This window comes from Lynx canadensis, chromosome D3, assembly GCF_007474595.2.
Source record: "Lynx canadensis isolate LIC74 chromosome D3, mLynCan4.pri.v2, whole genome shotgun sequence".
Lineage (NCBI taxonomy): Eukaryota > Metazoa > Chordata > Mammalia > Carnivora > Felidae > Lynx > Lynx canadensis.
The window spans coordinates 72702910-72718973 of NC_044314.2; the positions used below are offsets into that span (position 1 = coordinate 72702910).

At 40.2% G+C, this 16064-nt stretch overlaps 1 protein-coding gene across 5 annotated transcripts in view; it reads right to left on the reverse strand.

Moving 5' to 3' along the window:
• PRR14L (proline rich 14 like) overlaps window positions 1–16064 on the reverse strand; it is a 62152-nt gene that overhangs the window by 32173 nt on the left and 13915 nt on the right. For 4 of the 5 annotated variants that reach the window (XM_030335773.1, XM_030335775.1, XM_030335779.1 and 1 more), the window contains one exon: window positions 7980–8052. In XM_030335773.1, coding sequence (XP_030191633.1) covers window positions 7980–8052 — 73 coding nt within the window. Of the gene's footprint in view, window positions 1–6098; window positions 6204–7979; window positions 8053–16064 lie in introns of those variants that run through there. The other variant, XM_030335780.1, reaches the window with a different exon arrangement.

Here is a 16064-nt window from a genome sequence, read left to right on the forward strand (position 1 = left end):
CAGGTCTCGAACTCATGAACTGCACGATCATGACCTGAGCTGAAGTTGGACACTTAACCGACTGAGCCACTCAGGTACCCTCTTTTACTTTTTAATTAACCACATTGACTTTGAAATCTCAAACAATTTCATTTCATTTTATTTTACACGTTTATTTATTGACAGAGAGAGAGAGAATGCAGGAGAGGGGCAGAGAGACAGGGAGAGAGAATCCCAAGCAGGTTCCACGTTGTCAGTGCAGAGCCTGACGTGGGGCTTGATCTCACAAACCATGAGATCATGACCTGAGCTAAAATCCAGTGTCAGATGCTTAACTGACTGAGCCACCCAGGCTCCCAAAGAAGCAGGAGCTTAATAATCACTGAGGACCTAATACCCAACACTGACCTCGGCACATATCAGGTAAATGATAGATGTTGTCTGAATGAAGTTAGGAAAGTTGTTGAAAGTATTAGGTATACTCCCATCCAGAAACTTCACTTCTGGGTATATATTGAAAAGAAATGAAATCACTATTCTAAAAAGATATGTGTACCCCCATGTTTACTGCAGCATTATTTACAGAGTGAGACATGGAAACAACCCTAAATATCCACTGATGAATGAATGGATAAAGAAAATGCTAATAAAAAAAAGTACATATGTATATTGGAGGGTGAAACATGTATTCTGTGAGGTATGCGCCCATTTTAGAATCACAGGCATTTCATTACCTCAGCTGAAGGTCCTTAGATTTGTAGTTTTATAACCATTGAAAAAGTGTTTATGTTTGCAGAATATGACAAACTAATCCTGAAACTCAAATAAAAATGCAAGGGAAGGGCACTTGGATGGCTCAATCAGTTAAGCCTCCGACTTCGGCTCAAGTCATTATCTTGCGGTTTGTGAGTTCCAGCACCATGTCGGGCTCTGTGTTGACAGCTCGGAGCCTGGAGCCTGCTTCAGATTGTGTCTCCCTCTCTCTCTCTGCCCCTCCCCTGCTCTCACTCTGTCTCTCTGTCTCTCTCAAAAATAAACATTAAAAAAAAAAATTTTTTTTTTAAATGCCAAGGGACACATAATAGCCAAAATGATCTTGAAAAAGAACAAAGATGGGAGACTCATGCTTCCTTTTTTTTTTTTTCTAAATTTTTTTAACGTTTATTTATTATTGAGAGATGGAGAGACACAGAGCATGAGCAGGGGAGGGGTAGAGAGAGAGGGAGACACAGAATCTGAAGCAGGCTCCAGGCTCTGAGCTGTCAGCACAAAGCCCAAAGCGGGGCTCGAACTCACAGACGGCGAGATCATGACCTGAGCTGCAGTTGGTCGCTTAACCAACTGAGCCACCCAGGCGCCCCTCATGCTTCCTGATTTCAAAAACAAAGTTGCAGTAATGGAAACAGTCCAGCCCTGGCACAGGACAGACATAAAGAGCAAGAGAATTAGAACTGAATGCCCAGAAATAAACTCTAACACATATAGTTAGTCAACAGATTTTTGACAAAGCAGCTTTTCAACAAATGAATGGTGCTGGGGTAACTGGATACCCACATGCAAATGAATAAATTTGGATCCTGTCTTATATCATACACAAAAATTAACTCAATGTAGATCAGAGACGTAAATGTAAGAGCTGAAACTATAAAACTCTTAGAAGTAAACACAAGAGTATTGCTTAATGATATTGGTAAAGAGTTCTTAGCTAAGATGCTGAAATACAAGTGATAAAAAGAAGACTGATAAATTGAACTTCATCAAAACTAAAATCTTTTGTGCTTCAAAGGAAAACCAAGAAGTGAAAAGGCAGGCAACCCACTGGTGGGGGAAAATATCTGTAAATCATCTATCTGATAAAGGATCTATATTTAGAATATATAAAGAATTCTCATAACTCAATAATAAAAATGGGCAGAGGGAGTATAACTCCCCATTCCTTAGGTACAGGCTGTACAGAGTGACTTCCTTACAAAGAGAACAGTATGGAAATGGGGTGAGGGAAGTAACCTGACAGTGGAGAACAACACAAACACTACTTCATGTTTATAGTATGTGCCCTTTATATGATGTGATGAAAATGGCACTTTACCTGTGTAATTTTCCTCCCCCAAACCTGTAACTCCACTCTTATGATAAAAACATAAGATAATCCCAATGGTGAGCCATTCTACAATATACCTGACCAGTAACCTTCAAAACTCTTAAGGTCTTCCCAAAACAAGGAAAGTGTGAGAAACTGTCACAGTCAAGAAGAGCCAAAGGAGACCTGAGGACTGAATGCAATATGGTACCCTGGATGGGATTCTAGAACAGGAAAAGGATATTAGGTAAAAACTAAGGACATTTGATTAAACTTCAGTTAATAATAATGTATCAACATTGTACAATAGCAAATGTATTTACTAATACATTAACAATAGAGGAAATTGTGCATATTAGGGGTGGGGGTGTGGTTAATGGAAACTCTATATTATCTGCTCAGATTCTCTGTAAATCCAAAATTCCTCCAAAAATAAATTATTAATTTTTGAAAAGTTAAAGAAAAAAGCAAAGGCTTTAGACATTTTCCCAAAAATATACAAATGGTCAATAAGCAAATCGAAAAATGCTCATCATTAGTCATCAGAGAAATGAAAATCAAAACCACAATACCACTCCACATGCATTGAAATGGATATAATTTAAAACAAATCAGAAAATAACAAGTGTTGGACAGGATGCAGAAAAACTAGAACCTTCATGTGTTGCTGGTGGGATTGGAAAACAGTGCAACCATTTTGGAAAATAGTTTGGCAATTCTTCAAAATGCTGAACAGAGTTTCCAATAACCCACCAATTCTACTCCTAGGTATCTACTCAAGAGAACTGACACCTTATATTCACACAAAACCTGTACATAAATGCTGACAACAGCATTATTCGTAATAGCCAAAGAGTGGAAACAACCCAAATATCCATCAAATAAATGGATATGATTAAATATTATTCAGCCATAAAAATTAATGAAGTACTTTAAAATGCTAGATTATGGATGAACCTTAAAAATCCTTATGCCAAGGGGTGGCTGGATGGCTTGGTTGGTTGAGCATCTGACTTTGGCTCAGGTCGTAATCTGGGTTCATGGGTTTGAGCCTCGCGTCAGGGTCTGTGCTACGGCTCAGAGCCCGGAGCCTGCTTCTGATTCTCCATCCCTTTCTCTCTGCCCCTCCCCTGCTTGTGCTCTGTCTCTGTCTCTCAAAAATAAATAAATGTTAAAAAAATTAAAAAAAAAAATCTTTATGCCAAGTGAAAGCAGTCACAAAAGACTGCACATTGTAAGGTCTCATTTATATAAAATATCCAGAACAGGCAAATCTATAGAGACAAGAGCAAATTAGCAGCTGGAAGAGATTGGGGATAAGGAAGAATGGGGAACGAAGAATGAATGTTAAGGGGTACAAACATGTTTCTTTAGCGAATGATGAAGAACTGTGGTGATGGCTGTGCTCTATATTTAAGAAAACCACTGAATTGTCTATTTCAAACAAAAGAACTTTATAGTATGTAAAAATTATACCTCAATACAACTGTTTTTAAAAGAGCACTTACTCCCTGATCGTAATACAAGTAACATAAAAAAACTTAGACTTTTTTTGGTGTTATCTCCATATAACCATAATTAGGGACAGACATGCTGGAGGTTGACAAAGATTTAACAGCATTTCTGTCAAAGCCTTTTTCCTGGATCAAAAAATCAAGTGGTGAGACTGGGGCACTAAATATGACATTCATTTTGGCATATCCTACATCTTGTTCTCAGAAAGATGTGCCAAGGGTTAGCAATATTGTCATATCTTATAAAATTAAGCTCTCCTGTGGGGAGGCTCACAGTGGTAGGTAGGAGGACAGTGGAAGACAACCCTACAAACTTTTGTCACTTCCTTAGCTTCTTCTGACCACTGAACATGTGATTTCTAAATTACAAATGAATTAATAAAGGAGTTGAAAAAGGATCCAACTGCTTATCTGGAACTCATATATTGCTGGTAGGAATCCCAAATGGTATAACCACTCTGGAAAACAGATTGGTAGTTTCTTTTTTCTTAAAAAAATTGTTTTAATGTTTTATTTTATATTTGAGAGAGAGAGGGAGAGCAAGCACAAGCAGGGGAGGGGCAGAGATATGGAGATACAATCTGAAGCAGACTCCAGACTGAGCTGTCAGCACAGAGCCTGATGCAGGGCTCGAACTCATAAGCAGTGAGATCATGACCTGAGCTGAAGTTGGACACTTAACCAACGGAGCCACCCAGGCACCCCTCTTTTTTTCCTTTTAAACTTTATTTATTTACTTTGAGAGAGAAAAGGGGGAGAGAGAGAGAGAGAAGCGAGTGTGCACTCCAGCAGGGGAGGGGCAGAGAGAGAGGGAGAGAGAGAATTCTCTTGGGAATGAATTTGGGTCCCCTGCACTGAATCTTGGGATTCTCTCTCTCCCTTTCTCTCTGCCCATCCCCTGCTTGCTCTCCCTCTCTCTCTCTCTCAAAATAAAGAAAAACATTAAAAAATGTATCTATTCCCTCAAATGCTCTTCCAATTTCTTGTGACCCTCCTGATTTCAAAGAATTTCCAAATAAGCTTTCACAGAGATTGCTACTGTGGGAAGTAAGTCCCATATCAACCCACTTCCAAGGAATTCTTAGAAAGAAAACACAACAAAAAACCCCTGATAATGTCAGTTCTATAAAATATTACACAGAATTACGAGGAAACAGTCATACTAAAACTCGGAACAGTGGAAAGGAGAGGCACCAGTCAGTGTCTGACAGGAGGACACTCTCCCTTTGTGAAATGGCCCCTCAACTACCAACACCCATCACTGCTCCCCCATGCCCTCTTCTCACAAGTCTGCCCTACAGCAATCAAATAATAAGGAACAATTGGGGTGCCCGGCTGGCTCCATCAGAAGAGCACGAGACTCTAGATCTCAGGGCTGTGAGTTCAAGCCCCATGCTGGGTATAGAGATTACTTAATTAAATAAGTAAAACTTAAAAAAAAAAAGAAAGGAAGGAACGATGGAAGGAAGAAAAGAGCAACAATCTGTGAAATAGCACCCTACCAATTAAAGATGACTTTTGGTTAACACAAATGTTCTTTTAAAGGGTTAAATTTGTTCTAATTTCACCTAATTGAGCCACAGCAGACATGACTGTAAAGAACCTCAAAATTCTGAATACCATGCTAACTTGGAAGTATCGTGAATGGGACATTTATTTAGAGAAGAAAAAACAACACAGCATAGGGAGAATGTGGTAGCCTTAGGTTCACCTGCTGAACACCTCAGTGCAGGGGACCCAAATTCATACCTCAGCAAATTTATAAATTACTGCATAGTGCTGACCTTTGAGGTACCCCCCCACTCAGAGGAAGCAAAACCAAATATAAATAAAACTATGTAAACAATTTACAGTGTATCTCAGAGCAGGCACTTAAAATAAAGGTATCAAGGATATACCAGTTTTCATCAGGAAAACTTATATCTAATATGTGCAGGACCAGGATATGTGTGGGCAAAGTGAAAATTCTGGCAGCTGGGGTCCCCAGAGAGAATGTACAACCAAGTTTCCAAGAAACATCATTTATTTCTCAAGTCTGTAGTCAATGACAGGTTGACAGATGCTTGACCTTAACCCTGGCAAAGTGAGCTGAGATGCTGGCCACACTACAGCAAAGTACGTGCGTCTGTTTGACTGAAATCCACAGTGGCAGCCTGTGTGTTCAATTGTTTCAGAAGCCTACCTTCACAGAACCTTCCTTTCTGCCTTGCTATGACTGGCTAGGTCTCTGCACAGCAGACCTTGTTTCCTCATGTGTAACAAAGGGACACCTTGGAAGGCTCTTTGGGGATTGAATGGAAGAATATATCATAGTCAGGCACTGGGTCACTGCTGCTGAAAACTCTAGTAGAGGTGCTGTTTTCAAGTTCCTCCATTTCAAACTGAGAATACTGCACATGACTTTGGGGGGAAAAACAATTCATTTTCCCAATTTAAGTCATTAAAGAAGAATAGTTATCAGGACAGGAAGAAAAGTGCCACAAAGTAGTTTATCTGAGGATACTTTTCAGATGAGCTCATCTTACCCACGTCCATTGTGGACCAGACTTTTAGGTGGACAGAAACCAGGTAAGTCTGGGAAGGCAGATTTCCTCAGAAAAGTATTCCTCAGAAAATAACTGATTCTTCTGCCTCCTCTCCACCTCTTTTTAAGCATTTATTCATTTTTGAGGGAAAAAGAGACAAAGTGTACGTGAGGGAAATGCAGAGAGAGAGGGAGACCCAGAATCCAAAGCAGGCTGCAGGCTCTAGGCTCCGAGCTGTCAGCACAGAGCCCAACATGGGGCCCAAACCCACAAACTATGAGGTAATGACCTGAGCCAAAGTCAGACACTTAACCGACTAAGCCACCCAGGCACTCCAGTTTCTTTTTTTTTTTAATTAAGTAATCTATGTGCCCAACATGGGACGTGAATTCACAACCCCGAGATCAAGAGTTGCGTGCTCTACCAACTGAGCCAGCCAGGTGCCCCCTGGTTCTCCTGTTTAAAGGCCAGTTCAGTTGTTAAACGAAAGTGTAGTTCAACAGACACTAAATTTTGTGCTAAGATGTGAGTGAAAATATACCAATATACTGAAGACTCAATATAGCAATACTGAAGCCCCATTGAAAAGATATTTGGGGGCCGTAGTGCTAAAAACGGTCCCAAATAAAGCCCTAGGAACTGGGGGAGACATGTAAAAAGAACATTTCTCATCTTCAGAATTTTAACCTATATTGGACAGCCAAGCCTTTAAGCCACAAAGGAAATCTCCAGCAGCAGGAAGCAGGGTAATAAACTGGGACAAGTGCCCTTTCTCATAAGGACGATTTGTGCTTCCTTTTCTGTCTGGGCTGCCAAGAAGCAGAGTAGTCAAATCTGATGTTTTATCACAGTAACAACATGTTCATATAATCAAACATACTTAATGTATTTTCTCTTTTTTTTGGTGGTTTTGATTACATTTTTAACCTTAATTGCATAATATATACACATAGTCCTCTCTAAAGTTACCCAAGATTACTTTCAGCTGGGGACTGGGGAGAAGAATTTTGGCTCAGTACTCTGTGTCTCGGCTTCCTCCTCAATTAGTCAATCTAATCAACCTAATCAATCAATCAAACTAAAAGTGGTATCTCAGATGCCTATATCTATTCATTGTTTTGAGGAGCAAAACAATATTGGAAATAAGTTGCTTTGACAATTCTCAAGGTGGCCTGGAGTGAACCCTTTCTCCCATCCCTGCCTAGGGGAAGAACAGAATGCACTCCACAGCGCTGAACTGGGCAGGGTCAATTCCTCCCCATCCATGTTAACCCTTCCGAGGAGGCAGTTCAGTTTTATAAAATCAAATAAAAGATTTCACATCAGCAATTAAGGTTCAACCCCCCATCAATAAGGACTCATAAAAAAAAGTGCGAGGCAAACTGCTGTCAAAACGAAGGCACCGCTTTGGGTGGCTGGCTGGCTCATACAGTAGAGCATGTGACTCTGTCTCTGTTGCAAGTCCCACTCTGGGCGCAGAGTTTACTTAAACAAACAAACAGGGGCACCTGGGTGGCTCAGCTGGTTAAGTGTCCAACTCTTGATTTCGGATCAAGTCATGATCTCGGCTCAAGTCATGATCTCATGGTTTGTGGGATCGAGCCCCACTTCATCAAACCTGCTTGGGATTCTCTCTTTCACCCTCCCCCATTCACGCATGTTTCTCTCAAAATAAACAAACATTAAAAACAAACAAACCCCCCAAAACCTAAGACATTGCTAGGTGTCTTCAAGTATGTCCATGGGTAATATCAAGAATTTCTACAGTTAAGTCCATCTTGCAAGCCAGGGACTTGCATTCCCAATGCACAACAGAAAATGTGAACTAAAACAGTGTGTGTAATAAGTGGAAAAAGGAAAAGAGTTGAGAGAGATAAATACCTTTGTTCCTCAAACAGTCTTCAGGGAGCCCTGTGCATAAATGTTCTTTGCTTGACTGCATCAGGAGGTCTTCCTGCAGGAAGAAAATCCAGTGGTCAGGGAGGATTCAGAGATGCCTGAACTCATGAATGCAAATTACCACCTGAGAAATTTATTTATGATTCCTGGAAATCTGCTAGCAGTCACAAAGATTGGCAACTAAAAGAAACCTCAAGTTTAAAGAAATAAAATCAAGGGGCGTCTGGGTGGCTCAGTCGGTTAGGTGGCCGACTTCAGCTCAGGTCATGATCTCACACTCCGTGAGTTTGAGCCCCACGTCAGGCTCTGTGCTGACAGCTCAGAGCCTGGAGCCTGTTTCAGATTCTGTGTCTCCCTCTCTCTCTGACCCTCCCCCGTTCATGCTGTCTCTCCCTGTCTCAAAAATAAATAAACGTTAAAAAAAAAAAGAGCAAGATTTAAAGAAATAAAATCAATAAAAACTTCCACTTTTGGGAGCACCTGCGAGGTTCAGTCAGTTAAGCGTCTGACTCTTGATTATGGCTCAGGTCATGATCTCACCATGGTGAGATTGAACCCCGCATCGTGCTCCACTCTGAGTGTGGAGCTTGCTCCCCATCTGCCCCTCTCCCCCATTCACACTCTAAAATAATAAATAAATAAATAAATAAATAAATAAATAAATAATCAACAACAACAGAAACCTTCCACTTCTCTAGAATTTGAGCTCGAAACAGCAAGTTTCCTAAGGTCTGGACAATAATAGAGGCTTATTAATATGTTGACCTGCAGGTCCAAACAAAACCCCATTAATACCTTCTGAATCAAGAAACAAATTGCTGCAACATAATTTTAATTTCATCTGAAAGGAAAATAGCAACAAATTGGATGTATGTCAGTCCTTAACCATTCTAAAGATCATGTACTCATTTTCTTTCCAAACTTCTTAAAAGGGCTATTTTTTCTTTTCATCCCCCTTCATTTAAGGGAGAACATCCAAAAGAGGACACCATCACTGATAACCAGTTTTCTCTTACAGAAGGAATTCAGGAAAACGGGAGGGGGTAGTGGCAGAAAGTGCAGGTTGCGACAGCAAATGGCCTCAAGGCCTATGAGGTAAGGGTTGACCAGCTAGGAGACACTGACAGACCTAAGATGGCTGTTACACTAAGCTCTCCTGAGTCACCTCTTTTCCCCTGCCTTAAGATTAAATTTTTTTCACGCTGATTTAATTGGTAAGTACAAGATACTGACATGCTATGTATCTAAATCTACAGACACTGGTATTATTACTACTTCTCATCATTTTTACAGCACTTCAAACCAACCCAAAGCAAGCAAAAGCCATTTGGAGCCTGAGCAAAGTTCCATGGTGGAAACAGAACCCAGGACTGAGAGGAAAGATAAAAGCAATGGTAAGCACAGGTAGATACAGGAAGAAATAAAACATTATCATTGCAACTGAGAGCATAGACTATTATATGTGAAGCTGGACTATTCTTTCATTTCCTTAGTGTGGAATACTTTTGCAAAGCATGAACTTAAAAACAAGGATCTCCCAGATAACTTATGGTAACACTACCATGTTTGACAAGAAGTATGAGTTCTAGCATGATGTCAGACCCAACTTATTTGTAAAAGAGAACGGAAAGCAATTACTTACCACAGACGGAATGATGGAATTAGAAAATCACCACTGGGCGACCATCATAGTAATAATTACCTCAACCAAGAATCATCAATGGCTGTTAAAACTAGTGGCTAAAAGTTTGAATGAGAAACAAATATTTACACAGTTTCAAAATATCTCCCCACAAGATAGTTAATAATTCCATTGGGGAAAATAGTAAATTCACAGTGGAGAAACCTGGCAGACCCCACTTGAACAAAGTGATGGACTTTATCTCCCCAGGAATGAAGCACCCCAAAGCCACGTGCCTCCTGAGAGGATATACCAAGAAGAACCAGCATCACTTCTGTGGGAATCCTGCTGCCAAAATGCAAAATCAGAATCTAATCATGAGGAAACACCACACAAGCCTAAATTAAGGGAAATTCTACAAAATAAATGGCCTGTACTCTTCAAAAGTGTCAAGGTTAGGTTGAAAAACTGTTACATATTATAGGAGATTTGAGACATGACAATTGAATGTAACAAGTTCTAAGGATTTTTCCTAGACCAAAAAAACCATTTTCTTTTCTTTTGCTGTATCAGTGCAACAATTGGTCAAATCTGAATATGGTTTGTAGATTAAATAAAAGTACTTGGATCAGTGTTAACTGCTTGATTTTGATCACCATACTGTGGTCACATAACAGAATGTCTTTGTTTGCTAAGGAAATACACACTGAAGTATTTAGGCATCATATCTGCAACTATGCTATCAAATTACTCAGAATAAAAAAAGCAAATGTGGTAAAATGTTAACATGTGAGGAATCTGCATGAAGGGTATATGGGAATTCTGTGTATTATCTGCAACTTTTCTGTAAGTCTCAAATTATTTCACAATAAGAGGTTAAGGAAATATCTTTATTTGTAGTTACATTTGATCCTTTTTCCAAAATGACACTTCTCCTGGCTCTTCCAGTTCTCAGGCTGAATGTTTTGGTGTGACATTAGATGTATTTAGAATAGTTTTTCAGGCTAATACCTTATGGAAAAGACAGAGTGCTGGAGTAAAATATTACGGGATGAGGAATCAGACAAGCTCTGTTCCAACTTCAGGACTCCTACAGACTAGCTATATAGTACTAAGTACAAGCAAAGGTGGCTTTAAGAATAAATGGGGGCCATACAACACCTAGTAAGATGTCCCGTCAGGACTGGATGCTCCAAGAACAGAAGCACTGATCATCTGTTAGACCTTAGACACTTGTTATCCCTTTCTGTGGGAAAAGCCAAATAGGACTATCACCAATAGATCCTAGTATATGTCATGTGGAGTGACTAAGCTTTTCTGGGCCTAAAAGGACCTCTGCAAAGTGAGAGCTGAGCTCAGGTCAGCAATGTACAGGTTCCATACAGTTCCCTCAGATTGAACTGTGATGAGTTTGTACAACTAACCCTATCAGCTAATCCAGCTCCTGGAGCGGCTGCTGGGATTTTAGTTTTGCTCCACCTGCTGCTCTAAGGTTCTTAGCTGGAGGACCCAAAATACCCTGGTGGAGTGCCAAGCCAACTGCTTCAGCCATGTCCCTTTCTTCTTGGTTAGTTACAACTTATAATAGGGAAGGAGAGAAGCAGAAGCTAAGAGTAGGTAATTTCCTTTTTCCTCTGCCTTGCTGACTTCTTTTAAAAAATTCTGAGTTAAGAACCCTCAGATGGTTGGAGACCCTATAAAGTTTAAAGTCTCAAATATGATCAGAGATTGACTAGGTTGACAAAGAAAACAGAGTGTGAAGCTGAAGTCAGAAGTGAGAGACGCCTCCTAACCACCACCAACACAGTGGTGGGTGATCTCCATATTAGGTGGGAACTCTACCAAGTCTGGGCCTCAAGTGTGGATAAGAGGAACAGCAGCCCACCTGCAAGCAGTGGACATAATGATCCTGTGACTCCCCCGTGCCCTCAAGGTCAGCTAATAATATAATAAACACTTGCAGAAATTTATCAAATTTTTTCCTATAATATTTTACCTGCTAAATATTTGAACTTTCAGGATTTCTAGATGTAGAGTCCTAAACATTTTCTCTTCCACCTAAATTCTGCAAAATCTATTTTGAATGAATCAACTTCCAAGATGAAAGTTTACATGGATCCTTCTTTCAACATCAAGTGAAATAACCACTACAGTTTATAACACGTTATTAACTGTATAAAATAAGAAATGCCACAGGACAGTACAAAGTCATTTTCCAAACTGCCAGCAAACAAATTCTCTGCCTTGCACATCCAACAGGTCATCCTTCTACCCACTGCTTGGAATCAAAACCAACTTCTGATACTTCCAAGTTTTGGCAGATTTTAGAAAGGTCTTGAAAAACCATTCTTACTATTCATCTGTAATCTTATTTCCCATTAAAAGTTTTATGTCCTAGAAAAGATGCAATTCTCTGATTCATTCCTGTGAGACTCGTTTACTTAGTGTAGGAAACACAAATGTCTAAAGGAAGAAAACAAATACACATCAGACTCTTCAGCTTTTCTAAACAGGGTAGTTACAAGCTCCTCAGGGCCTGATTTATCTCTGAGCTGTGAGCCCTGCTTGTAACCAAACTCTGCTGAGCTTCTCTAAACTTGAGCTTCCTGAGCTGGAGGCAGAAGCAGATGAATAAGGAAGGGCAGTGACTGCCCCATCTTCAGATGGGACTGCCCATACACTGAAGTGTGCAATGATGGGGGCAACAGTATAGAGCAAAGGAGATACTTCCTACTACCTGGCATTTGTGGAAACAGCCATGATTAAGTTCATACTGAAGAACACTCTGAAAATAAAAGAAACTTTTATATCTCTAGATAGATCTTTCCCTTTCCTACCCTTGCATATTTAGAAAGGAACAGCTGTAGAACAGTAATTTTAAAACATCTTTACAGAGCTTAAAAAAGGAATTTTCCGGGGTGCCTGTGTGGCTCAGTCAGTTAAACATCTGACTTCAGCTCAGGTCATGATCTCATGGTTTGTGAGTTCGAGTCCCGCATCAGGCTCTGTGCTAACAGCTCAGAGCCTGGAGCCTGCTTTGCTTCTGTGTCTCCCTTTCTCTCTCTGCCCCTCCTCCAATTGTGCTCTTTCTCTCTCAAAAATATTTATTTCCTAAAGTTTTCATGGATCCTTCTTTCAATATCAAGTGAAATAACCACTATAGTTTATAACACGTTATTAACTGCATAATGTAAGAAATGTGATTTCTAAAAATATTTTTAAAAACTCTCAAAAATATTTTTAAAAATTGTTTAAACATTAAAATAAGTTGCTTCATAAAATAACACATATTTTGTTGATTTTTCTTTTAACAACAAAAAACGATGTTTTTTTTTTTTTTTTTAAGTTTATTTATTTTTGAGAGAGAGAGGGTGAGCAGGGGAGGAGCAGAGAGAAATAGGAACGAAGATCCAAACAAAGCAGGCTCTGCTCTGACAGCAGAGAGCCTGATGCAGGGCTCAAACTCACGAACCATGAAATCATGACCTGAGCTGAAGTCAGAAGCTCAACCGACTGAGCCACCCAGGTGCCACAATGATGAGTTTAAGAGATTAGATGAAGGGTGCCTGGGTGGCTCAGTTGGTTAAATGTCTGACTTCAGCTCACGTCATGATCTCACGGTTCAGGAGTTCGAGCCCTGCATCGGCCTCTCTGCTGTCAGCACAAAGCCTGCTCTGTATTCTCTGTCCCCCTCTCTCTCTGCCCTTCCGCCAACTTGTGTGCTCACTCTCCCTCTCTCAAAGTAAATAAACTTAAAAAATATATTAAAGACATTAGACAAGTGAATGGATATTTAATATTATAGTTCATCAGAAACCACGATGTAGAAAAGCGCTTTTATTCCTAAAAACCAATGTAGTCCTCCTTGAACTGGGAAATTCACCAAGCTGACTGAACTTAGTCAAATTCATTTGATTCATACAACGAATGCCCTAGAAGCCTAGGTGGCTGTCTTTCAAAATTATAGCCAAGTTCTTATTGCTAGAGTCGGGCTCTGTTGAAGTCACTACCTTTTCCGTTGTGACAGATTTTGGTCCATAGGGAACAGAGAGGAGTGGGTAAGTTGTAATCTTTGAGTACTCTTTCCCAAACCCTAGTCAGTGCCCAACTGTGGGCCCCCTGCTGGTTTGACATGAGGAACAGCTGAAGGAATAAAACTTTGAAGGAAAAGAACTTTATGGAATGTTGCTAAAGGCAAATCAAAGAAAAATCACAGAATCTTGGGATGGGAAAAGAACAGTTCTGAGGTTGCTTGTCTAAACTAGAATCTCCTCTGCTATATTTCTGACAGTCACTCAGCCTCTTCATAAACATGACTTTCCCGCACAACCTAATCCATTTCTAGGCTGATCTAGACTGGTCAAATAAAAACTGGTTAAATAAAGACTGGTTAAAATAAAATGTACCTTTCCAATGGACTTAAATTTTGTCTCCCTCAACCAAGAGGGTTTTTTTTTTTTTTTACCATTATATTTTGAAACTTTAAAAGTTTTTTAAACAATTTAGAGATGTTTGATGTACAAAAGTTTGCAAATATGGTTCAAAAAATTTCCTGTCATCTTTATCCAGCTTTCCTTAGTGTTAACATCTTACATATAACCACAGTATAGTTATTAAGGCCAAAAATTAATATAATACTATTAACTCTAGAATTTATTCAAATCTTAATGGCTTCCTTAAGTCCTTTTTCAGGACCTGGATCCGATCCAGGCTCCCATGTCTTAGTTAGTCCATGTGTTAGTTGTCATGTCTCCTTATGTTCTCCCTTAAATGGAGAGATAGTTCCTCAAGTATTCATCTTTTGTGACTTTGACACTTTTGAAATGAAAGTCCCTTGATTCAGGTTTGATGTTTCTTCAAGATTAGATTCTGATTATGCATTCTGGGGGCAGGAATCTCACAGAAGTGATGCTGGTTCTTGGTGCACCCTCCCAGGAGGCACATGGCTTTGAATGGAGTGTCTCATTGCTGTGGAGGTGAACTTCCATCATTTGGTTCAAGTGGGTCTGCCAGGTTTCCCCACTGTGGAGTTACTATTTTCCTCTTTGTATACCTTGTAATGAATCTGTTACTCTGTAATCTTATGGGGGAGATATTTGGAGACAGTGTAAATATGTGTTTCTCATCTACACTTTTAGCCACTAGTTTTTGTTTTTTTTTTTAATGTTTATTTATTTTGAGAGAGATACAGATAGTGCAAGCAGAGAGGGAGAGAGAGAATCCCAAGCAGTCTCCATACTGTCATCACAGAGTCTGACTCAGGGCTCGATCTCACGAGATCATGACCTTAGCTGACACCAAGTCAGATGCTTAAACAACTGAGCCACCCAGCTGCCCCTTAGCCACTAGTTTTAACATGCACTGAGGATTCTTTCAACGTTTATTTATTTTTGGGACAGAGAGAGACAGAGCATGAACGGGGGAGGGGCAGAGAGAGAGGGAGACACAGAATTGGAAACAGCCTCCAGGCTCTGAGCCATCAGCCCAGAGCCCGACGCGGGGCTCAAACTCACGGACCGCGAGATCGTGACCTGGCTGAAGTCGGACGCTTAACCGACTGCGCCACCCAGGCGCCCCATGCACTGAGGATTCTTGCCTGAGATGATTATTACCATGATGACTGCCAAATGGCAATTTATTTCCACAATTCCTTTTACATTTATTAATTGGAATTCTTCAAGAGCTTTCTTTTTTCAAGTTATTTATTTCATATCAGCATGGGTTCACGATACGTTTTATTCTATAGGTTATAATTCATTACTACCATTATTTAAGTTCAAATTGTCCCAATCTTAGCCACTGGGAGTCCTTTCAAGTTGGCTCCTTTTGAGTCCTTTTGATATGTCTCCATAATTTTCTGAGCAATTCACCACAAACTGTTCCAGGATCATCTTGTATTTTTTCCTGGGCCAGCCCCCAAAACATTTCTCCAAAAAGTCTTGGTTCCTTTAATTGGAAGATCTTATTTAGAAACCAAGAACTGAATGCTAGGTGTGCTCACTGCTATGTGTTGCTACTTCTAGACCCCACCTCAAATACCCATACACATAGAGTATTTCTGTTAACTACCTGTGTATATTAAAAACCCTAAGTTAGGGGCGCCTGGGTGGCGCAGTCGGTTAAGCGTCCGACTTCAGCCAGGTCACGATCTCGCGGTCCTTGAGTTCGAGCCCCGCGTCGGGCTCTGGGCTGATGGCTCAGAGCCTGGAGCCTGTTTCCGATTCTGTGTCTCCCTCTCTCTCTGCCCCTCCCCCGTTCATGCTCTGTCTCTCTCTGTCCCAAAAATAAATAAACGTTGAAAAAAAAAATTTAAATAAAAACCCTAAGTTCATACTGCTAATTCTAATTCTAGTTCCATACCACCCAGGGTTCATTCTAGCCCTCATCCCCCTATCTGTAGTTCTGTTCTGTTAGTGAGAAGCCTGGCTCTCATCCACAATATTTAC